Source organism: Astatotilapia calliptera, chromosome 17, assembly GCF_964374335.1.
Source record: "Astatotilapia calliptera chromosome 17, fAstCal68.1, whole genome shotgun sequence".
NCBI classification, from domain to species: domain Eukaryota; kingdom Metazoa; phylum Chordata; class Actinopteri; order Cichliformes; family Cichlidae; genus Astatotilapia; species Astatotilapia calliptera.
The window spans coordinates 32,739,566-32,765,222 of record NC_137438.1 but is presented as its reverse complement, the minus strand read 5'-3'; the positions used below and the strand labels follow the sequence as shown (position 1 = coordinate 32,765,222).

Below are 25,657 nucleotides of genomic sequence, written 5' to 3'. Positions count from 1 at the left end.
GTGTGTGTGTTCCCATTACTCCTTGTCATAAAAATAATATACGCGATTTATTTTTTATCCGTAGAGGTCTGAGGGAGTGTATGACTGCGGGTGTATGTGAGTTGAATGGTGTCAGATTTTACAGATTATTGCTCAACTTTTACTGTCTCTATCAAGCCAGGGGAACTCCAGCAAGAACAGTTAAGTGCAGTGCTTTAGAATAAAACCCATAGAGCAGTGGAGACACTCAGAACATCACTAATGAGCAGGTCCTTGTTTTGAAACACGTTCAGCATTTTATCTCACAAAGAGACTTCTGAATTACTCTAGTAAACATGCTGTGTGGGAAGGCTTTCGCTTTACTTTAATGACAGGACTCAGTGCTCATTAAAGTGTAAACATTCGTAGTTTGACCATAATCAAGACTGATTATGCTTGAGAGGTGTCTGCTTGGACAAACTAGTGGAAGAAGGCATGCATCTATTCACAATTTAAAACAAAACATTTTGAAATAGCCACACAAGGGATGAAGATTGGGGGGAATTTTCTTCCCTATTGTCAGATGAGAGCCTCATTTTGCTGAGCAGATCTTAATGGAGTGAAATTTTAAGGATGGACACTTGCCAAATAAAGTTCAAGACACACACGGATACTCAGAAAGAAGATAAGTATCTAAAACAAAGGGGAAAAACCCAAACGATAACACTGTGCACACAGAGACGAAGAGGAATTTGAAACAGACACACAAACATGCACCGAGTTCCCCTTCCAGCAGCTACATCATGGGATTGGGTGTGTTACCTCTCTGGATCAGAGTGATTGGCTTACAGTTGCTGCTGGACCAGACGTATGTTATCCGAGTCTTATGCTCTTTTGGATGAACATAACGTTGGATAAGACTTCAGCGTGTGCTGCTCATTTGAAAAACACCCCTCTCCTTTTTGTCCATCTGTTTACTCCTTCTGTTGTTTATGTTTGCTACAGGGAGCCCTGATGATGCCATCTTTTTGCTTTCACTCATGTTTCATTAGTTTCTTTACTCTTTCCCACACTTTGTTTTCAACAAAATTCCTGAATTTTATTGTTTCCACCAGGATTTTTCTTTCACTTGTGTTCACAACTTCAGCCTTTTGTTATGTTCTTCTTCCTCACACAAACTAACTATATATTTGGATATTTTCATCGATGTTAGGTCTCTGACTCTGAGGATTGCAGGGCAGCTTGCCTGGTCTATTTGGGCTAGACTGAAATAGCTCAGCAACAGTTGGACTTATTAAAACTTCATACATATTTTCATGAGGCCCAGAGCACAAATCCTGCTGACTTTACCTTGACCGGTACCATCAGGTTGGCAGTTCTGGTTGTTAGTACAGTTTAATTCTGAACATTGTGTCTAAAACATATCTGACTTTCACTTTTAGCACTTTTAGGACGGGGAAGTTGATCTGGATCTTTTTGTTATTCCACTGCTGTTTCAACATGGTGTTTATCCTATAAATATTCTTGCTGACTGTAAAGCAGTTGCCTAATCAATTACATCATAATTTCCTACAAACTTGAATTCTGAATGTTCTTATTAAACTTGTTGAATTGCAGTTATGCGCTTGGGCTGTTGTCACTGGCATCCTGCTGTTAGAATGCCTGCCTATGAAGGGCTGTTCTGAAAAAAAAAAATGATATGCACAGTTTGGAAGTTTTGCTGGAGATGCTATAATCGACCAATAGAGAGGAACGGCCCCTCTTCTGTGCAGACAGACCAACCCTGACCTGACTATCATTCACACTTAAAACCTGTGACCAGCACATTACAGAGCAGGCTTATTTTCACACATTTATTGAGTCAGAACCAAAACTCCAAAAGTTTGCTGCTGATGTTAATAGGTGGAACCAGCTTCCTCTCTCCCTGTCCAAAGATTTGCTAATGTTTGTACAAGAGCGTGACGCCCTGCAGGTGAGCAGAAAACAAAAATCACACCCTGGGTGTATCTAACTGAGAAAACAGGACACTGTCTGCTCATAGGTTAGCATATGTCAATCACAAGGTAGCCACACTGTAATGCATACCCTTCTATCTCATGTATTTTACTTAAAATGGGTCCATCATTTTACAAAACAAACTTTATTGTATCAAATAAGATTTGAAAATAGCAAGTGAGACCAATAAAGTGTTTCCTGAGGTCATTGATATGGTTTAAAAACACACATGCTACTTGATGGCAGATGCAGACACTAATATCCATCTTTCATATACAGTCTATGTTTGATTCCCAAGTTATTGAACAAATACTGTTTCCTTTAGTCTCAGCTGTACTTTTGCTCTTTAGCAAATGTTAACATGCTAACATATTGAAGTAAGATGAGAAACATTGTAGCATAACACCATTTTAGCAATGTTAATATGAGCATTTTAGCTGAAAGCCTTGCTGTAGCTGAGCACACATCCTCACAAAGCTGCTGCCGTGGCTATAGACTAGCTTTATCACGTTTGAATAGATGTGGTTCTCCTGAAACTTTTAGTATCAACAGTTATCTCCTTAATTAGTTTATCAGTCTATGTTTGTTCCTCTCTCTTGCCATTCAGCCACCCAGTTATTTAATACTTCTCCCTCTCATCTGTGTGTAAACAGCAAATCATTTTCTAAATTACAGTTTTCATTCGTACAGCCGTCTAGCTCCCCCGGGTACAAAAAAGTGAATCATGGGGGTCTCTACTTTTGCAGGAGGCTCGCCAGCTCAATTCATTCTCCCTGCAAATTCATTCTCTATGCGAATTCAATCTCCATGCAACTGCCTTGCTGTCGATTTATCATATATATTGTGTATTTGTATTCATCTGTGACCAGTTTATCTGTTCATTGCAGACAGACCCCCCCCTTTCCTTTGATGGGAAATTTTGACAAAGATAGATTGGGCCATCTGTGAAACTATTGAAGTTCAATATACTCTGAGGCTTCCATTTGCTCTGAGGAATTTTAATTGCAGCAAAATAAACAGAGGTTGGGGTCGGAATCTAAATTTGCTGCTTGTTTATGAGATGCGGGCGCGTCGACGTCTCAAACGCGTACAGGTGCACACGCATCAGTGCGCACACCGAGATCTGCGCAGCGTTTGTGAAATCTAAATGTCGATGAACAAACAGTCACCTAATGACTGGTTACACTTCTGTTATGCACGGTTGCATGAGCAATCCCACAGACATACAAAGACACAGTCAGTTGTGGATTTATAATAGGGTGGAGCTGGTGACAGATAGCACTGTCCCTATAGTGGTGAGTCATATTCTGTCCCTCTTAAATCTTCGTCCAATGTGTCTGGAACCTATTACTACTGGGAAACCCTTAGGCAAAAAAATCGCTTTGACAGTATGTGTGTGGAAGTTCATGTATATTGGATGGCGGGAACAGGTAGAGAGCAAAAGGAGCAAGAAATAACTCTCAACTTTGTACAAGTTCTGAAAAGAAAAGTCATATGATACACAAAGATGAGTTGTGAAGCAAGTACTGAACTACCGTGGCTCAGGGGGTTGGGAAGCGTATCTGTAACTGGAAGGTTGCCGGTTCGATCCCCGGGCTCTCTGTCCTGGTCGTTGTGTCCTTGGGCAAGACACTTTACCCTACCGCCTACTGGTGTTGGCCAGAGGGGCCGATGGCGATATGGCAGCCTCGCCTCTGTCAGTCTGCCCCAGGGCAGCTGTGGCTACAACCGTAGCTTGCCTCCACCAGTGTGTGAATGTGAGAGTGAATGAATAGTGGCATTGTAAAGCGCTTTGGGTGCCTTGAAAAGCGCTATATAAATCCAATCCATTATTATTATTATTAAAATCAAGCAACGACAAGGTATAAATCAAACGGGCACATAAACAGAATAATGTAGTGAGGGTGAATCCACTTTCTGTGAGTGCATAAGTGGAGAGAAGTGTGTTCACGTTAAATCAAACACTCGTGAATGTGAGAGAGGTAAATCACAATCAAGTATTATCAGTTCACGTCAATACCATTGAAATTCATGAGGTAATTAGACTGAAATGCAGCTTTAATGTAACTGCTCCATAACTTAGTTCCTTAGTTTAAAGTGTTTTAACGTCTAGGTCTGGATTTTTAGTCTCTTGATTGTAGTATTACTTCCCAGTACTTATTAGTTTTGATATCTATGTTTCTACTTTTTCATAGCCAGACTGTCCTAGTCCCATGTCTGTTTTGTCCTTGGTGTGTCATATGTGAAGTTCACCTTTCTGTCTGCCATCTGTTTAGTTACTTCCTGTCTTGCTTTGGTGGTCTTTTTACCCTCTGTGCTTTCATCCATCCATCCATCCATTCGCTTCCGCTTATCCTTTTCAGGGGCGTGGGGGGCGCTGGAGCCCATCCCAGCTGTCATAGGGCGAGAGGCAGGGTACACCCTGGACAGGTCGCCAGTCTGTCGCAGGGCCAACACACAGGGACAGACAACCATTCACACTCACATTCATTCGCACATTCACACCTAGTGACAATTTGGATTATCCAATCAACCTATCCCCACAAGCTGCATGTCTTTGGACGGTGGGAGGAAGCCGGAGTACCTGTGCTTTCATGTCTAGCTTAATTCCCTTTGTCTCATCTTCCCTGATTATCTGGGTTCCTTGATGTCCCAGTGTCGTGGCCTTCGCTAAGTTAAGCCAGCTTCCTGTGACTTCCTGTTTCATTGTGATAACTGTTGTCTTCTGTGACTTGTGTTCATGTATGTAGTTTTTGTAGTTTTGCCTCTGTCTCCCATTCTTTGTGCCTCGTTCCCTCTTGCTGTGTGCCCTGTATGTTCCGTGTTTCCCATGTGATTTCTTAGTTAGCAAATTCCTACTGTCTGCCCAGGTTAAGTTCCTTTGTTTTTTTTATCCGCATGAGCCCATCAATAAAGTTGCATTTTGAGTTCAGCGCTGCTTCAGAGTCGTGTATATTTGGTTCTAATCTTGTCAGCCACACAGGAACACATGACACAGCCCCCATGAAATGCCACTCTTGAGAATTGGGATGTAGGTTAAATGTATTTCCGGTACAGCGATACAATAATTCAGCAGTGACATATTTTTGTGGAACCATCACGAAGTTAATTCATGGATCAAACAACAGATTACCAGTCACAGTTTCTCCATCTGTTTTCCAGACACAATGAAAAACCCAAATTCTTTCAGTACAAATTAAATGCTTTTTGCTTCTTTTGTGTCGTTACAATGTTATCAGGTACACGCCACTTTATTTAGTTGGTTTTGCTTGTGGTTAAACTGTGGGGTCATTAATTCTAAATAACCAGTGATTATTTTAAGTTATGTATGGTTTTGCTTCACCCTAGTTGCCTTTCTATAGCCTGAGGTTGTCTGCAGGCCTAACCCATACTTTATAACCATTGGTACATCTCACAGTGGAAAGCTGGGGCTTTTTCGTTGTCAGCCTTCAAGGCTGTGGAATGACTTGCCTGATAAATGCATGCTGGCAGAGTTTGAATCGTCTTGTAAATCTCCTGTCAAAATGTACATCTGGCTTTTATTTCTTCCTTCCTAGTTGCATTATGTGACCTGGTCAATGTGGTGGCTATATTTCTTCATTTTGATTTCATTGTTTAGACATTTCAAAAAAAAAAAAGAGAGAGAGAGAGAGACAAGAAAAAATCTCCTCTATTTGACATTGTTTTTAGTTGTAACTTGTGCTTGGTCCTCATAAATATATAAATTCCTTTGAGCTGCTCTACTCCCATATTTTTCTAATTACCCTTACATCATCGTATTATATTAATATGATTTTAACTTGCTGACCTTTATGCTTTACTGGTCTGTTCCTTTGTCTCTTATCTAATTACAAGGCTTTTTGAAGACCAATTTGTGGACGTTGTATATAAATAAGGTCATTATTTGTTTTTTTTATGGTTACACTTTCAGGATTTCAGTGTAGCATCTATTATGAAGCTTTTTAAGCCATCATGTTAATTTCAACCTGAGCTGAAATTATGTAAATGATATGCTAATGGTAGGCTGCTCGGATGCTGTCATATCTACAATGTTTTACTGCAGTCATGAGCCAAGAAAGCAGCTATTATTTGCGACTGTCAGATGAAGAATACAGAGGCAGGCAAGCAGGCAGAACAGAGACAGATGAATACAAAGGGAGAGACGTACGTCAGTGTGTATACGGCTAGAAGGAAGAGGACGGCTATAAAAATGCTACAAGAGAGGGCACTACAGAGAAAAAAGAAGATTGATTGAAGAGTGGGGAGAGGAGAGGGAGGGTATCAAAGACACACTTTGTGCCATCCATCATGTACTGTTTAAGTGACTTAGGGTGGTTACATATGAGGGTGCAACACAGATTAATCAGTCAAGTCAGAATCGAGTACATATTTGTCGCAGTCGGAATTTGACAACTAAAGAAGTTCATTTAAAGCTCTGAGATTAAAAAAAACATTTCTTGAGTAAAAAACTTTTCTTTCATTCTTTCATTCAGGACATTTTTACAGATTAGCTTGGTTGTTTGCTGTGACTTGTGGTGTATGTGCTGATTTTTTTCAATATTATTGTTGTGATTCCTGGGTTTTGATAGTTAGTTCTTTTCTGTTTACTTTCTTTGTCATTTCTTGTTCTCAGTTATTCTTGACTATTACTTGAAATTTCAATGTTTACTTCAGCCATACATCTTTCCCTGTATCACCAAGTCAGTTCACCATAGTAAATCCAGGTAATGGAAACATATCCTGTGATATGAGCAATGCAAAGTCTCAGATGCAGTGGTGTAAAGCATGGACCTACTATATTAATAAAGTTTAGCCTATTTGAAAGCAGGAAGAAAAACTAGCAAAAATGCTCATTGTGTAAAATAACAGCTGTATCCATTTCACAGCTCCACAACGAGATAATTTGATGTTATTTTTATTATTGATTGTTTTTCCATTAGTCTGTCGTGGTAGCATCCTGCAGACCAGCATGGCTCTCAGTCTGCTGATGGACACTTTCTGTGCTTGCTTGGCCATGGGGTCTCCTGAAGCAGTAGACATCAGAGAGACTGTGGCTTTAGCACTTGTGGAAGCAAAAGCTCAGTTGTGAGAGGACTCCATGGGAGGCCGCAGAAGAGGACTGTCAGCAGGTCTCTATGAAGAAAAGCAGGGCTTTTATGTGTTTATCATGAGTTACTATGGTGATACAGCCAGATAAAAAAGAGCCTTAAAGCTTGGTACAGTTCACTGACTCATTAATATCGCTTTATAATACACCCCTCAGTAATCAGTGTGCATTTAACAACTCTAATTGGACCTCTTGGTGAAATTATTCCCAATAAACACAAAATACTGATTAGTACAAAGACATTGCATCCATGAAACAAAATGCAATAGGCTGTAATAGCATCCAGCTTGCTGACAATGCGAACGCAATACTCTGTATTCTGCCTCTGTAGCCATATAGCTGTTTCTTGATTCTGACTATCTGTGTTTTATAATCCCCCAAGTCTTCTTTTTCACTTCAGTAAAAGTAACTGTTGTTAATTATTTATTAGCTCCAACTCTTAACACGATCAGCTCAGCACTGAGAAAAAGTGCACAGAAACCCCACCACCAATCTAGTGCTTTGTAGACTGTCTCATTGTGGATTCATCTCATGTAAAAAAAAATCAAGCTTAACCCAGCAGTCAGGATCCTGCCAGTGTAGCCATCAACCATTTCCAGTTGTACAAATCCATTCTCTCTTTTTTTGCAGTGGAGTAATTTCAATTAAAGTAAAAGTCGTCCAGCATTTATTAGCTCCAATTCCGACATGATCTGCTGAGCTCAGTTGCAGTTGGTTAAAGCAGACAAAGAACTTGAGCATAATAATACTTCTGAAACGCTATTTGGCATTGGGTACTATGCGGTACTATATACTGCAATTAAGCACTTTATTTTAAGGTTTGTTTGAGAAGCCTGACATCAGAATTGATGGATTTCTAAGTCTTACTTCAGCTCGTATTCCCTCTAGACGATTTGGTGACCTTCATTTGCATGTCGAGCAGGGAACAGAATCAGATTTGTTGCTTAATTTCAGCTTTCAGATGATGTAATCACGTATTCAACTCCTCATACCACGAACAGGCTTTTGTTGTCAAAGTCATATTCTCTGTGAGAAGTGCACATATCCCGGGTCCCTCTTGGTCAGCCCCAGTTCCTGTTTCTCAGCATCTCTTGTCTTTTTAATTCTGCCTTTCTTGTCTGCTTTCACATCCTATCGCATCTCCTTTTTCTGACTCTGGCCTTTCTTTTGCTCCTTCTCACTTTATCTTCCTCTGTCTGTCAGCCTTTTATCACTTTCTCCAAGTACATTTCCTCCACTCTTATCTCTGTCTTTGCTTTTCAGTAACTTTAACCCAGCTCACACCTTGGCTTATCACATGACAGCTTTAATACTAAGTTAAAACCTGACTCATATGACAGTAGGCTTTTTAATAGGCTGATCACCCATGTCTGTTTTAATCAGACTCGCTGCCCAACTATAGGAGAGAGGCTTCATTAATCCCATCTATGAAGGACGGAATCATCACGTTGTTCCGGACTGTCTTTCTTCGCTCACATTAGATGCAGGCGCATCAACCTACACTGCTGCATATATCCACACACAAACACACACACCTGTATACTCAGTATGGTTGAATGGACTGAAGCTGATGTTTCATAAGGCAGGTCATGTCAGGTCAGACCGCCTCTGTACTTTATTCCACGTGTTCTTTTTCTCTCTTCAACTCTTCTCTCTTTACTTCGCACTGTATAATCAATCACTTCTTCTTCTTTTATATTTGCTTCAGTGTCCCCAGGCATCTATTAATATTTCTCATGTATTTTCCTTTTTCTGTCTTCTATCAACTGATCGCAGTTTTTTTTTTTTTCATTGTTCCTATTTTCTGCTTACATTCATTTTATGTTGCCTGTCATGGCTCCTTGATCAGCTGAGATTCATATTTTTATTTATTTATATATATATATCTTACCTTTATCTTGCTTTGGATTTATATTAACTTCACTGTTACGATACTACAGCTTTCTTAAATGCCCATTTCCATCTCTAGCCCCCGCTGAGGTTAGGTGGGCACCTGAGTTACTATTTATCTTTGTCTTCATAATCAGAACAGCCTTTTTCTCATGAAGTTGACTGACCAGTCGTAGGTTTGAGGTAACATTGTGTCTTTATGATTTTGTTTGGTTCCTGGCTTGATCCCTCTTTATGTGGAGTTTGCATGTTTTCTCTGTACCTGCGTGTGTTTCCTCCGGGTCCTCTGGACTATGGATGTAAGATGCATAAAGTGCTATGGCATTCATGTAAAATGCTTTGAGTGCTCAGTAACAAGTGCGTAATATTTTCTCCTGAATTCAGTCTGGTTTATTTGGTATTTTCCTAAACTTTCCACTGTAATTTTTAATTCTTGTTAGCCTTTTTCTCCCTACCAGACTTTATGACATTGCTGCATTTCATGGTGCATTTCCAGTCCTGCATGTTACTGGAATAGCGTTAAACCAGTGGCACTGTGTGTCCATGTGGACTAGACCAGAAAAGCAAAGCAGGCACCCATTCATTATTCTTAGACAGGTCAAAACTTTAATTAATGTTCTATATGTTAATTTTCTGTCATTCATTTAAGCACTTTGTAGGTCATGTGCACTTCTTTTTTTTTTTACTCTGGCAAACCTCTAACTCCGTCTCCACTCGCTAATTGCAGCTGTTTCAGAATGAGCATTAGCTAAAGGCATTGATCGAACATGCCTGCCCTGCCCCTTCACTTAACTTTAACGCCTTGTCATCCTGTCTGCTTCTGAGCCTTTTGCCTCATCTTCTTAGTGTGTTTTTTTCCTTTTGTGTGTATCCTTGCCTCCCCTTTTATTTCTGCTGTCTTTGGGGATGTCAGAAAATAAAAACTAAATTAAAAAAACAGGCCCTTGGAGGGATGTTGTAGCTTTTTAAACTGTGGTTTCTCTTATCACAGTTTGCCACTGGCTTGTCATGTAGCAGGAAGTAGCTTCCATGTAGGCACTATGTTTAGCAAAAAAAAGCCCTTAAATCCCCAGTGCAACGAGTACCTTCCATCCATGGAGAACAAAGCACTCAGACACACACAGACTAATTCTAGATCCTTACTTTGTATTTTCCAGTTATTTACCTTTGGAAATTACTAGATACAAGTGACAATAGCTTATTGACTTCTGCCACAGTCAATTTGTTGTCTGTTTTCGTCTGTAATTCTCTTATTTTCTGTCTCTCAGCTGTCAGAAGCCAGGGACAAGACACTTGAGGGTGTGAAGCGAAAAGTTGATTACAAAGAGCTAAAGGGCAAAGACCTATCAACGGCAGAACTGGCCAAGAAAATTGAACAGGTACGCGACACTTTTAAAACACTACTTTGTTGCAAACGTTTTCAAAGGGAATACAAAAAAGGTGTGTCTCCGCTCTGTCTCTGCACTGTAGCTTGAGGTGAATCTAGCTGAGCGCGAGAGGCAGTTGCTGGAAAAAGAACTCCTGGTGGACCAGGTGACCCGGCTCTCAAAGCCACTCAGCGAGCAAGCTGACAACTGCCAAGAGGACAGACTCTCACTGGCAAAGAAGGTAGACTCTTGTATATACATAGAGAAGAAGCTCTGCTCATATAGACACACATAGGGTGATACAGAGACAAACACACACACTCCCACACAATACAATATACTCTCAGATACAGAGAAACATATTATTCACCCGTTATCTGCAGCGTGGTCTTTTATCTCTCTCTTTGTCTCCCTCACAAACACACTGACGCATTGTTTGAGGAGCATGTGCAGCCCATGTGAGGAGCGTGCAGAGTGAGCATTTGGGAGTTCACTGAGCATTACAGTTTCTTTACACTCCCACTTGCTCTTCTTTTCCTCTTCGGCTATAAATACCCTCATCAAAAGCTAGTGGAACAAGCTTCATAGCCCATAATCATTTGTAGAAATAAGTCCCAGTAGCACTGAAAGGAATTTAATTTGAAATGAAGAAAATCTTGAGCTCAAATGTCCTCACACGGTAGACAGGCAACTACTCTAGTTGCAGTTTACATCCTTGCTTGAAGACCTTAAGGGGATCTATTAGGCGGAGCACAGAGATTAGTGTCATTCATTCAGCATTCATCCAAATGTGAAATAAGGTCAACGGTCCTGGGTGGTTTTGCAGGACATCATAGTGTCACATTGTAGTTAACCTAAAAGACCATCTCTTCATCATTTGTCATCTCCTCAGACAGTGCTGTTAAATTTTGTTGAAACCAGTCTATTAATTCTTAAGTGAAGGACACGTGATATTTGACCACCAACTTCTCATCAGTTCATCCTCGAGTCAAACTAACTAGATTTAATGAAATTCCCTCCAGGTGTACTGGGATGTTGCGTTCCCAAGAACGTGAGAGTAAAATTCCTTTGCTAAGTAAACGTTAACATGAGAAAATCTTGGGGTGTCATGTATAACTGTATGGCATGCAAGGCAGGACCCAAACGCAGGACTTTGAGTAGCTCCTTTGCTGTGACTACTTAAACATAAGAGCACTAAAAAAGGAAAACTCAGAAACAAGAAACTAGGAACAAAAAACTAGAAATAAACAACTAGACATTTACCACTAAGAGTTAACAAGGGAAATGAGGGAAACATGGAAACACACAGCAAACGGGGACGGCATGGCAATGATCAGAGCAAAACCACTGAAGCAAGGAGCACAAGAGTCCAAAACAAAGACCTAGCAGTTCAGAAGGCAGAAGGTGTGCCCTGCAGCAGAGATGGCCCATTACAGGCCCGCTACCTGGCCAATAGCGCAGACGAAGGAGCTCTGCAGGATGACCTTGTGGTCCAGAAACTTAGAAACACTGGGTCACAGACCCAGTACGATGACATGGGGATTTCTAATTGGTGATGTTTGAAAGTTAAAGAGGAAATTCATGAGGTCTCAGTGACCCTGTTGTTTGATCAACAATGAAAATCAGTTTTAGTTTAAACTGGTTTACTTGGATCTCTGAGAATAGGACAAATGATCTGAAAACATTATCCCAGAGGCAGGACACAGTACACTAGACCTGTACACTACATTACACTCTCTGATTAGCTTGACACTGAACATTTATGAAGAATGATCTACTCTGTGCCTCTGTCTATGTGTTCTCTGCTTCCAGCTGAATGAGCTCCGAACTAACATAATCAACACCAACCACCGTATGATGGCCATTTCTGCAGAACTTTCCATGAAGCAAGCTGCTGCTTTATCTCTACAACAACAGATCAAAGAGAAGGAGCTACAGGTCAGGGGGGGACACATGTAGCCACAACAAAGGGATCCAGAAATCTACACCGAGCTCTTGGATGCGCAACTCCACAGTTGCACATCCAACTGGTTTTCCCATTATTTTTATTTCTACTCACTGATCACGATCGAAGGGAGCACTGGCTCATCGTATCCAGTCTCAAAACAACTCAAGATTTCATAACTAGACCTTACTCATGGGTGACAATGTCCATCTTTTATTAGGAATCTGTGGAATCAACATCTAGCAGTTCAATATTTACAGAATTTATGTATGCTTTAAACTATGGCTTTATAGTATGTTGGTTTATATAATTGCTTGGCTAACAAAAGGTTGACGGTTCAATTCCAACTAAACATTACAAATTTTGGGAGGTATATTATTGCAGGTGCCTGGTTTGAAACTGCCAAATCAAATCAACTGAATCAGACAGAACATAAAAGTTTATTGTCTATAGCCTTATCTTGCCTATGTCCTTAGAATAACCTTACGTCTTTGTAACTGAATCTCATAGATGACCAGGTTGCTCTTCTGAAAAGAATCTATGAGAAAAATATTTAGCAGGAAGAAAATGCCTGAATAGATGGACGTATTTACACATTTGAAATGTGTAAATACACCTGGTGAGCCACTTTAATTATTATTTCATTCCCTTTCAGCAATTATTCATATTTTAGACCAAAGAAGGAGGTTTTCAATCAGGCTAACTGCAAGCTAAGTACTAACAAGTAGCAGCTAGCATTACAGTGTATTCTGTAACTATATACATTCATTTTTACACTTCCATTAAGGGTAAGTAATGTGTATGTAGTGGCTCTGACTAACAGTAGCTTGATTATTGGTTTATTTATGAACTGCTGCTGTTGGTCATAATTTGGCTAAATCAGTCTCTACATGTTCACCAGGTAGAGGTTAGTGTGAGTTCAACAAATGTAGAACAAAAAGCTAAAAAAGTGAGAATACTACAGAAAGCATACTCTTTTTTTATAGTAAATATTTGATCACATTATACATAAGGTTGCTGCGATAGCCATCAGGACATTGTGGACTGCTACTTTGAAACCTCAACTTGACCATTTGATCATCAACATCTTGTCTACTCTAATGTATCTATTTTAGTAAAAATGGTAGCGCGGTTTACAAAATGAGCAACATGTCGTATAAAATAGGAATTGAAATTTGAAACGGAGTCCATAAATTATTTAAGAAAGTGTTTATTGAGGTCTTACTAATGAGTGAAGACAGTGTGTACTGAAGATGGAAGGACTCCTTTGAGGAGCTCCTAATTGAGGAAAATGTGAGAGAACGGACAAATTGGAGGAAAGTTTGTGAATCAGGAAATGCAGAGGATTAGTAAGGATGAAATAAGGGCAGCTATGAAGAGGATGAAGAGTCCTGATAACCTACCTGTGGAGGTGAGGAGTGGACTTTCTGCCCAGATTGTTCAACACGATCCTGGAGCGTGAGAGGATGCCTGGGGATGTGTACTGGTACCGCTTTTCAAGAACAAGGGTGATGTGCAGAGGCGTAGTAACTAAAGAGTGTAGTCACTAATGAGCTGCCAGGCAGAAGGAGGACGACTGCAGAGACGATTCATGGGTGTAGTGAAGGAGGACACGCAGAGGGTGGGTGTGACAGAGAAGAATGCTAGAGATAGGGTGAGATATATAGAGATGATCTACCGTGTGACCGCTAAAGGAAGCAGCCGAAGTCGGAAGCCATTTACTGAGATCATAGATCGCTTCAGGGTCATTTTCTTACAAATTTCATGAGAACTGGACTTTTTTTGGGGGGGGGGGGACGACTACAAGAGTCACTCCCTGCTGGCAATTAGAATGCAAGTTTAAGGCACTTCTTCACAGGCTTTACTTTTCATACATGCTTTAGTGACTCAGCAATCAGTCCATTATCATAATTAGTATAATTTTTGAGCTTAAGTATGAAAATAATGAGGCACCATCGCGTTATTCAACCAAGAAATGCTGAAAATCAGAAACTGGTCTCAACAGAAACCCCACTGCTGTGTTTCTCAGTAAAAAATAAATAAATAAACAGGTAAAAATGACTGGATTTCCCTCATGCCTTCTATATATTTCAGGAGATTTGTGTTAATAACCTGAAGAATCCCTGCAGTTGTCTGCCTGCAGTGCACCGCAGACACAGCTAGAAGCAGAAAATGCCAAGGCTTAATTTTGCCTGGATTCTGACACTAATACAACCATCTGTTTTTGGGTGCAGCTTAAATTGAATCAGGCCAGGAGAGTGCAGAGTGGACAAAGTGAAAGGAATACAAAGTGAATGTTCCTTCCATTTGTCCTGTGTTTCCAGATGGACAAGAGCCAGCGGCGGCTGGAGCAGGGCCTGTCACCATACCCTGAGAAAGAGGAGGAGTGGAGGAAGATGCTCCAGGACAAGAAGAGGAGACAGAGGGACAAAGAGGAGAAAGAGAGGGTAAAGAAACACACAAGACTCACAAAGATCACTGGTCAGAAATTGATTAGAGCACTGAGGAACAAGAAAAGAAGATAGAGTGGCAAAGAGAAGAGTGCAGCAGGGACACATTGCAGGGGCAGGAGTCGATTAAGACTCTCCAGAGCAAAAAGGCTGTGAGTGAAAGCGTGAGCGAGAGCTACCCACGCACAGACTCGAACTAGAATCTGCAAAAAAACAGGAAATGACAGGCTGAACGGGCGACAAACAAAACTAGCGGCTGTCTACACAAAGAAGGAGCACATACACAGATCAGCTCTGTCTGAAACCAGTCCAGCTGCCTGCAGCCATTTGTTTTCTCCCCTTTTTATTATAGCTACTGATCAAAAAGGACACCACAGTAAATTGCAAGCACATAGCCAAAACAAGTAACAGCAAGGAACCTGCAGATGTGGAAATATTAGTGTATCTGAAGAATTTTGGAGGGGTGTCATTGTTAGTTTTGCATTTTAAACTTCTTAAAATGTCTGCAGATATTTCTTCTTGTTTATTTTGTGGCAGTTTCTGATATGTTTTTCGCGGTCAGAGCCATTATTTCTCGCTTTGCGTGCCCTCCTCAGATCACACGCCAGCGGATAAACTTTATGCATGAGAAAATCGCCATCTCTTTGAAGTGTCCGTGAGATTTAGGCACAGTTAATTTGCATGCTGTGGTGTGGTGAAAGTCAAAGAGAGGACTGGAGTGTCGTGAGGATGCGTGTTCACTTGAACTTGATTTTTTTTTTCTCTTTTTTTCTCAGCAGGAGCTCGCCATCGTTACAAATATATCCATCAGCCACAATAGGATCAAATCAATTTTGTCAGCCTCTTAACAGTTTCAGTGACTTCATCCTGGTGCTAGTTTTTAACACAGTATGCAAAAAACTTTTAAGGTCATGTGTCATTAACTCGAGCCGGAGGCTGTTGAATATTAACAGTACAGGCAAACAGCCTGGGTCTGTCCCAGGGAGTTATCTGAGGCTCACTAATAACACATTAACTCTTGTTGTTTAATCTGTACACAGACCCATATATAAAATTGAACTTTTTTGTGCTTTTTTCTGTTTAGCTAATAAGGTCACAGTAACAAGAAAACAGTAAGTAGCTGTGTGGTGATAAACAGTCACAGCATGCACCGTAAATCCTCCCCCCTCACAAAAAAAAAGCGAAATAAATCTGTCCAAGTGTCCTTGAGCGAAGCAGCAGACCCCCAAAAGCTCGTGATATGTAAAATGTAAGCAGCTTTAAAGGAAATAGCTCCAAATATATGCACAAGCATTTGCACAATTTGTTGTTTTACCAGTCTGCATTTACTCATAGAAGTACTATGGGGTGAACACAGTACTATACCTAAACTAAGCCAACTCTCATTTCTTTATGTTTTGTTGGGAAAATGGGAAAAAGGTGCAGCGATTTATTAAAAAGTGTCTGAACCCTCTTAGGCAGCTTGCTTGTCTTTTCTTTAAGTAGTCTTCAGGAATAGTTCTCCAGGCTTCTTGAAGGACATTCGGGGCTATGTTTAGGTAATGAGGTAATGTTGATGTCCGGGCTCTGCGGATGCCAATGCATGACTGATAGTGTTTTTATGTAGGTATGTATCCAGTGTGTTTCCAATCATTTTCAAAATGGAAAAATGAAACTAGCTAATCAGATGCTCTCCAGATCATATTGCATGGTGAATCACAGTATGACTGTACTGATCTGCTTTCACCTGATTTCACCAAGACTCCCAACGCCACTGGCTGAAATGCAGCCCCAAACCATAACAGAGCCTCCGCTGTGCTTTACAGATAACCTCTCGCCTGCCCTTCTCCAAACACACTGGGGATTTAAACAGGTTTTGGCATAACTTTGAAAGTGTGGAGAACTGTTACTTAAGACTGCTTTAAAAAGAAAAAGTTACAAGAAAAAATGCAAAGAAATGATGATTGGCTCAAGACTGTGGAAGAAAAAATGCTGCTTTGATAAGGGTGTTTGATAAGAAGTAAGGGTGGCATATTTTTATAGGAAGGTAGGTAAACTGGTCTAAATTCCTCACTGCTCTCCACACATCAGTGCTCCAAGATGCAGCTATTCCTTTTTCTTTTTATTATACCTACTGTTATAAATATGATTAAAGGAGAGGTAAAGAAAGTTGTTAATAGCTTGTATATCAAAGTGACTTCCCCTAAATCCATGGTTTGGTTCACACACTGTGTGCCAGGGTGCACAGATTGCCTCATGTCAGCTGTAGTATCTGATTTAAGATGAAATTGAGCAGACCAATATGACTGTACTTTAGTCAGCACGACCACCTTTATACTCAAACAGGCAGGCCTTGCTTTGTTCAGTTACACAACATTCCTTTTGGTTTTCGTCATTTGAGGAAAAGTTCACAGGAACGTGCACTCAGTGATCCAGCGGAGGCTGTCAACCTCATTAATAACCAGAAATGTGGATCGTTTTTTTCTTGATATTTTTTTTGTTTAAAAAATTGAATAAATCATAATATAATGAGTAAAATTAAAAAAAAATTGTAATAATTGCAAGTGCTGCTGTTCTCAGGATTTAATCCAAAATATGAAATTCTGCACACGTCGTGTTTGTTTTCAATCACTGGAGGTATAATATGAAGAAAAACAGGAGGAAAAAAACACAAATTAAACTTTTAATCAGCTTTTTTGTCCCAAGCTCATGCACTCGACTGTTCATCTTTGCTTTTGCATTCATGCTGAGATATTAAAAAAAAATGCAGAACTGATTATTCCATTTACTTGATTAAAATTCAGGATAATCTGAAATTGAAGTATTTACTCCAAGGTCAAGCAATCTTACATCAAATATTAAAACTGCTTCTGGTACATTCTTGCGTGTGTGTGTGTGCAGCTTGCTGAGAAGGAGTGGAGGCAGTTACCTAATGGCGAGTACACCACAGCCGAAGCACGTCCCAACGCGTACATCCCGCTGAACGCTCAGCTGCCTCTGCCCAAACCCTACGGAGCCCAGGCCCCCTTCAAACCCTCCCAACCAGGGACCAACATGAGACACTTTCGCAAACCTGAGCTCAAATCCATAGAAATATAGAAGACATGTCTGTGGACAAGGACGACATATTGAACCATATGACTGTTCTGTTTTTATTGGCGTACTTCAGGCACACACACACTAAAGGAACATGTGTTTCATTGATTTGTGTTATTTATTTCCACACTCCTTCCTGCTCTCACTAACATGTGCATGTCTGTGTGCTGGCTGCTCTGAGCTTGTTCTTGTGGCCTGCATCTGGTTGTAATTTTGGTTCCCTTACTGGCATTTGATTGTTTACAGTAAAGCTAAAAAGTAAAAGAGAGTGGAAGGGAGGACAAGGAGACTCAGTAATGTATTTCTGTATTCTTTTCTCCACCTAGCAAAAGCATCATCACACTTTTACCACCTTTCTCTAGAAGATAAATTCATTTCTCAGGGCCACTGGAATATTTCTACGTATTCTTCACTCTTGTTGTTTCATCCCTCATGCTTGTAATCTCCGAATAAATTGCAATGGGTTTAAGCTCTATGCAAGGCTGGGAGTGTCTCCTTTAATGCCTGAAATGATAAATGTAAATACGGTGAGGAAGCTCAAACACTGAAAGAGCATAGAGAATGACAAAGAGAGGGGAGAATTTAAATGAAGGGGGAAGGCAGCAGAGGAGAGTCAAAGGGATAAGAGAGGGGGATCTAAATTGGGTGTAGAGTTCAGAGTTGGTGACTAGTGATCGAAAACATAGTCAACTGCCTTTGAAACTAAAAAGTTACCAGAAGCTTTTTTCGATCTTTGAGATTAAAGCAGTTCTGGTATTAGCTTGTTTTGCAGATTCTAAGCATGTGACTGCCCTGAAAGGGTCTAAATTGGTTGCGGGTGCCAGACGGATGGTCTGAGTATTTCAGAAACTGCTGATCTTCTGGGATTTACCCACACAAGCCATCTCCAGGGTTTACAGACAGTTGTCCAAAAATGGGCAAAATGCCTTGTTGATGCTGGAGGTCAGAGTAAAAATGGACAGATTGGTGTGCAGAAGAGCATCTTGTAGCAGCAGAAGACCGCACTGGGCGCCACTCCTGTCAGCTAAGAAGAGCTACTCATGGGCTCACCAAAATTGTAAATAAAAGGCTGTTAAAAAAATAGGACACTTGGGATCCTTAGAACAAACTGAGCACTGTTTATTTGCCTCAGCCTACCTGAGTACCACTGCTGGAACGCTTCTTCCAGTTGCTCTCTTTAGGGGTCAGCAAAGAGGATCGTCTACATCAGCGATCCCCAACCTTTTTTGTGCCACGGACCGGTTTATGTTCAACAATGTTTTTACGGACCGGCCTTTAAGGTGTCATGGATAAATACAACAAAATAAAACCAGTAACAGAAGCAAAAAAAGAAGATTTATTCATAACACATGGGAAAAGACCCAGGGAAACCAAGTTAACGAAAAACAATTTAAAAAAATAACGATAAAAATCCTGAAAACCATAAATTTCACACCCGAGCCTCAACTCTCGCCGCCCAGTACCAGATGACTCATGGACCAGTCCATGGCCCGGCGGCTGGGGACTGCTGATCTCCCTAGCATCCTCCTGTGTCACACCAACCCTCCGCATGCCCTCCTTCACGACGTCCCATGAATTTTTTTCCTCCTGCCTGGAAGCTCTATCTTCAACATACTTTGCCCAATATATCTACTCTCCCCTCCAAATCATCTCAACCTTGCCTTTCTGGCTTTGTCCTCAAAGCGTTCAATATGAGCTGTCCTTCTGATGCACTCATTTCTAATCTTGTCCACTGTGGTCACTACCTGTAAAAATCTTAGCATCTTCTTACACCTCCAGCTTGTCAGCACCACCCTCTCAAAACTATACATTACAGCAGGTCTCACAACCATCTTGCAGACCTTCCCTTTCGCTTCATCTCCTGTCCTGCTGTCACACCTTTTTCCACCCATTCCCCCTGCCTGCACTCTCTTCTTCAGCTCTCTTTTGGATTCTCCGTTGCTTTTGATGTTTGACACCAGGTATTTCAACTTCCCTGCTTTCACTACTTCTCCTCAAATCTTCACTGTTACACCAGTGTCCCTCTCAGTCACACACGTACTGTATACAGACTTTCATTCCTCATCTCTCCAGTTCATGCCTCCACCTGTCCAGTGTCTTTTCCACCTGTTCCCTACTGTCAATATAAAAGCTTAAAAAAATGCTAAACAAGTGGTTTTGAGGAACTTGAACTCATTTGACAGGAAATGAATGGCATAAACCCGCTTTGCGCAACACTCTGCGTGAGTCAACTTCCGAAGGAGGTGACCTGCTGGTGTGATGTGTGTGTGATCATCCATCGCACGCTGACGCTGAGGGCTGTCAGATTAACTTAGCCCCAAACTGTTAGCTGACTACATAACACTGACTGCATAACAGAGTGCGATAGGGGCAATCAGGTGAGGAGTGATCACATTTAAAAGAGGAAATGCCCACAGGAGAAAGGACTGAAGGTGAAGCAGCAAAAGTGATGAAGCTGAAAGCTGCTAATAAAACATTGTGGGTTATGTAACGAAAAAGGGGGGGAAAAAGCTTGATGGGTGTGTTCCTGATTAAATGTGAGTCAGCGCGTGTGATGACTGACGCTGAGATTATTTCCTGACTTTACTGGAGGTCTGCTGAGCCTGTCCAAAACACTCAGATATTCTCGAGAATCAGAGCTCACTTCCACAGAGCCTTTCACGCTACAAATTATGTCACTGAAAGCAGACGTCTTTTCCTAATTTATCCCCGCGCTCCAAAAGTGCTAAGTTCATCCTGTCATCAAAATTCATTGGGAAGCAGTGCGCAGATCGCCTACCTCAAAGCTTGTGTCTCTGCCATGTTCTTTAAAAGTGAGGCAAAAAAAGACACCATTTAAAAAAGACAAAACATTTATTTACATTTCGGTGTAAACATGAGCGATTGAGAGATCCCTTTTTCCAGAGCACTGGTTTTGCAATCAAAGCACAACATGTAAATAATCTGTGGAATTCAGTGCTGGATGATGCGCAGGGTGCAAACATCCAGGCACTGAAAGGATTAGGAACATTTACAGCACGATTTTTCAAAGCACACGTCTGAACATGTGTGTGGAGGCAGACTCTTACTGCCTGTTATGGAGTGATTTTGTGTAAAGGTGCCTATGTTCTCTTTATTTTGGTTTGGTAACAGGAGCTATTAAGTGTTACAAACAATGAACATATAGATATGTAGTTGTGGTGTCAGAGAGACAAATCATTCTGCATAAATCAGCATTAAAGGGGACCTATTATGCTAATTTCCAGCCTCATATTTTATATTATATTCTTGAATTTGGGATGAGTCACAGTTCTGAACAATAATAATTCCTTATAAGAAGCTCTTTCGATTGGCTGCTCCATGTACACAAAAGGTTTGAACAGCAGATGGTTGGGGCTAAACCTATGTTCGCAAACTACTCTGATGGCTGAGTTCTAGTGATCTTTAATAATGTATACTTTGTTGATCCCCGTGGGGAAATTCCTTTCTGCATTTAACCCATTCGCTCAGTGAAGCAATGGGCAGCCATTGGGCGCCCGGGGAGCAGTGTGTAGGGACGGTAACTTGCTCAGGGGCCACCACTCTACCTACTGAGCTATCCCTGCCCCACAGGGCAGAAAGCGGGAAGTCCTGGTGTGGGGCCAGAGGCTCTCATAAAGGGGATCAGTGGGGGCCCAGTCTCTTTGAAGTGATTGGGCTGTGCATGGTAATAGTGGAGCTTACATGATGGTGACAGCAGAGGGCGCTTCCCATAGGGAGGATACTGAATGATGCTTGAAGGAGAACTGCATTTATACAAAGAATAGCCAATCACAGTGCTTAAAAAGTTCTGTTAATTTTCTTTTGTAAGTTGTATTTGAAATTCTGAATTTGAACTTGGAAACTGTCTGAGCTTTTGGCGCTTACAGAGAACTTGCACATATGCTGACTTAATCATTCGAAACTCCAGCCATGTTTGATGTGAGCATCCACCACTGTAACAGCACATGCATGACAGACAATAAGGGAAAGCATAATAGGTCCACTTTAAAACCAGAGCAACTGACCACATCAAACCACAACCATCAAAGCTTTTGTCAGCATATAATCAAGTTGATGGGGTGCAGCAGCATTACAGGAAGCCCGGCAAGTTAAACAAGTGATTTATAATTACCATTCACAGCATTTGACATCAATGTTCATAAATTCTATGAAAGCAAGAAGAGAAGCTGAGGAGACGATGCAAATAACTGCCTGCAGTTTTCGATTTCAAAAAAAAAAAAGTTTCCCAAAGTTTAATTAAACCGTAAGTGAAGGTGTGCCCATGTTGGTTACTGTATTCTAATTTCTGCTGTTGCCAACAATTTGTTTGGTTTGCGTAAAGCTGCAGCTGTTCCTCGCACATCGCAACCCATCTCAGCTCTTTCCTGAAAAGCAGGTGGGAAAACTGGGGTGATGACTCTGCCTCCTATTCTGAGCATCTCCATCCATCTACCCCTCCGTCCCACCCTAATTCATCATCGCACAGTGAGAACTTGTTTATGTCTACGCCTCTGCCTTTCAATCCCGCCGCTCATTTTTCATCTCTCGCCCTCCCTCCTTCCATCATCCATCCATCCGTTACTTGTCCTCGAGGCCCCTTCGATGATGACTGGTCTCTCAAACACATTTTCCTCCCCATCTCTTTCCCTCTCAATCCATCCGCCCCGCGTCCCTCTCCACCTCTGCGCGTTTATCATTTTCTCTCGAAGCCCAGCAGAATTAGCGTCTGTTTCAGAGCCGTCTCCTCCACAAACCTGGCGTCCACGTTCTCCTGCTCCTCGAAGGGGTTCGGACCTGCTCGGAGTCAGAAAGAGACAGATTCTTATAGAAAACAGAACAGCAGACTTTGTGGTACAGAGTTGCTTTCTGGCCAGGCATGCACGCACACATGCACACACATTCTGTCTTAATCCTCGAAAGGCCTCTATCTAAACACAAAAGCGCGCACACATACACACACACACACACACAATACCTTCTTCCTCTATATCAGAGAGTATTTTTGCCAGGTAGGTAAGAGGCACAAACTCAGGTCTGAAGCCAGGCTTGTCTGTGCCCATGAATGCAAGTCCCTAAGGAGGAAGGAAAATAAAAAGCACAACTTCAGGGGTTTTTTTATGCCTTATTTTTGAGAAAACAGTCAGACAAATCTGCAGCAAATCCAGAAACTGAGTCACCTTAGCTCTTCTCTAAGATAAACTTGGCTGCAGTTTAACCTTTAAGGCACCAACAGACTATCGCTGCACCAAATGTCACAGGCTCTCCACGCCTTCTCTGTGAGCCAATTAGCTGACTGAAACTTGGCGATAGCATCACATCCGACTAAATCAGTGGGTGACTGCTTTACCACGTTCAGTAATGATGTCTTTTTTTATGTCTGTGCAGAAACAAATAAACCAAAAAAAAAAAAACTTTCTGGTAGTACTTTATTTTTAAAAAATGAGAAAAAGCATATTTTTCTGTATAATTATTTGATTAATATAACCATAAATAGACTTGTGGGTCTGAAAGATAACCTATGGACGCTCTAAATGCCTGTTCAGTGAGGGTTTATAATTGAAAAGACCATGCCTTAAGCATTGAAAACATTGGGAACACTAAAAACTACTGATTAAGAACATACAGTCATGGTGAAAAGGAAGTACACCTCTCTCAGTTCTAAGGTTTTAGACAGGAGGCGGTAAAAATAACCTCAGATGACTGACAACATGGCATTGTTTATTGTTCCAGTGTTGCTTCAGTTCATGGAGGTTTATGGGCATCCATTCATGCACAGGTCCAACCACAGCATTTCAATCTGAGTGAGGCCTGATCTTTGACTGAGCAACAGCAACACTTGTAGATTTGCACTTGTGTGCTTGTGATCACTGCTCCGTTGCATGAAGCTAAAGCTTAGTCCAAACTGGACTCTAGAACACTTTGGTATACAGAGGATTCGTAGTTCAATCAGTGGCCACAAGGTACCGAGGTTCGGCAGCTGCAAAATTAGCCCAAAGCTACATAAAATTAAACAGAATTCAACTTCTCCCTACTGACCCTTAGCAAGAGTCTATATTTATGTTCAAAAACCCACAAAATTGATGGTATTTCCATAAAGTAAAGGTCAACACCACCCTGTTAGCACATTCGCTTTGAAGCATAAAACAACAGCCTTACATAGCTCCTGGGATGGTTATATATTCCCATTTTTGGAGGATTTAAAAATAATGCATTTATTATCAAAAACAAATGGTGGCACATTCCAGTGCAAACATTTCTCTCAGTTTTCTGTTTTTTAAATGCCTGAATAACTTTCTAAAAATGTCTGTGAGATTAGGGTGTGTATGAGAGTTGGCATGTGTGATACACTCTTCTGTGTTACCTTATTTTTGTTGTGTTTCTCCAGCAGAGTCTTGACATAATCTCTGGAGATTGAAGCAGAACTGACAGGATGATCCCACATGTGGTAGATCCTCTTCACCATAGGCTACGCATACACACAGACACACACACGCACACACATAACCGAGTTTATATTTTAGGCATGTAGTTCATGCTGTCAAAATAAAAAATATCCCTGGAGCTTATGAACACCTGTCCCTTTCTATTTTGCCAACTGGAACACAAAACCATTATTGTGGTGTGAACTGCTAATGAGGGGTTTCAGAGAAATACACATCTTTAATTTTTAGTGTTTTTGTCGCAATTTCAACACAACTTCTTTCCACACAACTGCACTCATTACTTAATCACAAAATAACTAAACAGGATGCTGCATTGGGCAACTTATAAACTTCATACTTGACTGGAATATATGACTGAACTTCGTATAGGGATTATTACACCTACAGAATACTGCAAACTATGAATATGAAGAAATTAGTTTTTCAGGACGGAAATAACAACAGGCTGCTAGGGTAGTCTACTACTGAGTTGAACCGCCTGTTGCCAGGACTGCGTTAGCTCTGTGTGGCTTAGATTCACCAAGGTTATGCTGCTGGGTGCAGGCATCATAGGATGGCTACACTGTGGTCATAACACCTGACTATATAAACTTTGACAATGAACTCACTCCATTAGACTCACAGCATATATTTACTGAATATATTTACAGATACATGTGCAGTGGTCCCTCGCTATAATGCGGTTCACCTTTCACAGCCTCGCTGTTTCGCAGATTTTTTTATGCAATTTTGCATGCTTTCTTTTCCTTTTTTTTTTTTTTTTTTTTTACAGTGCTTTGTGTTCTGCCTCGTGATTGGCTGTAGACAATTGTCAATCAATCTCGTGCCGTGTCTCCTGTACAGTACAGAATGCCTTCAGCTTGTCAAATATACATAAATATACATAAATCTTGCCATCGCTGGCATGGAACGCACGCCACTGCCCATTCCGTCACAGATTTGAGAAGGCCCGGCCAAGCAAACTTGAAGCTGCCTTGAAGCTTTGGCAAACTGTCCTACCTGTAGGATAATTTTACAGTGATGTCTGACAAACCATCCTACTTTGGATGGTTTGTCAGATATAGCCGTCCTGATTGGCTATATATTAAAGCACCAACATCAGTCTCACTGACTGTTGATACAAGGCTGGATGGATCTATGTTTTCATGTTGTTTACACCAAGTCCTGATCCCACCATCCAGTCTCAAATTGTAGCCTGTTTCCTGTTTTTAAGTGAAAACAGTGGCACCCAGTGGGGTCTTCTTCTGCTGCTTCTGCTCACAAGTTCAACATCTTGTACGTTCAGAGATGCTCTTATTAGGGGTGCAACAATACACAAAATTCACGGTTCGGTTCGATACTTTGGTGTCACGGTTCGACATTTTTTCGATACAAAAAAAATGTTCATGCCTTTTTAATTTGTCATTTATTAAATTTTCACGGCACAT

General features: G+C 41.0%; 2 protein-coding genes across 4 annotated transcripts in view; one reads left to right on the top strand and one right to left on the bottom strand.

Moving 5' to 3' along the window:
* ccdc146 (coiled-coil domain containing 146) overlaps positions 1-18,262 on the top strand; it is a 69,031-nt gene extending 50,769 nt beyond the window's left edge. For all 3 annotated transcript variants that reach the window (XM_026146909.2, XM_026146911.2, XM_080291476.1), the window contains 5 exons: positions 10,219-10,329; positions 10,421-10,558; positions 12,130-12,255; positions 14,587-14,709; positions 17,593-18,262. In XM_026146909.2, the coding sequence (XP_026002694.2) occupies positions 10,219-10,329; positions 10,421-10,558; positions 12,130-12,255; positions 14,587-14,709; positions 17,593-17,790 (696 nt within the window). In that variant the 3' untranslated portion in view covers positions 17,791-18,262. The remainder of the gene's footprint in view (positions 1-10,218; positions 10,330-10,420; positions 10,559-12,129; positions 12,256-14,586; positions 14,710-17,592) is intronic.
* A 2,359-nt stretch (positions 18,263-20,621) lies between these two features.
* gsap (gamma-secretase activating protein) overlaps positions 20,622-25,657 on the bottom strand; it is a 55,673-nt gene continuing 50,637 nt past the window's right edge. The window contains exons 30-32 of the mRNA XM_026146148.2: positions 24,149-24,253; positions 22,763-22,859; positions 20,622-22,581 (exon numbers count right to left, since the gene is read on the bottom strand). Coding sequence (XP_026001933.1) covers positions 22,481-22,581; positions 22,763-22,859; positions 24,149-24,253 — 303 coding nt within the window. The 3' untranslated portion in view covers positions 20,622-22,480. The remainder of the gene's footprint in view (positions 22,582-22,762; positions 22,860-24,148; positions 24,254-25,657) is intronic.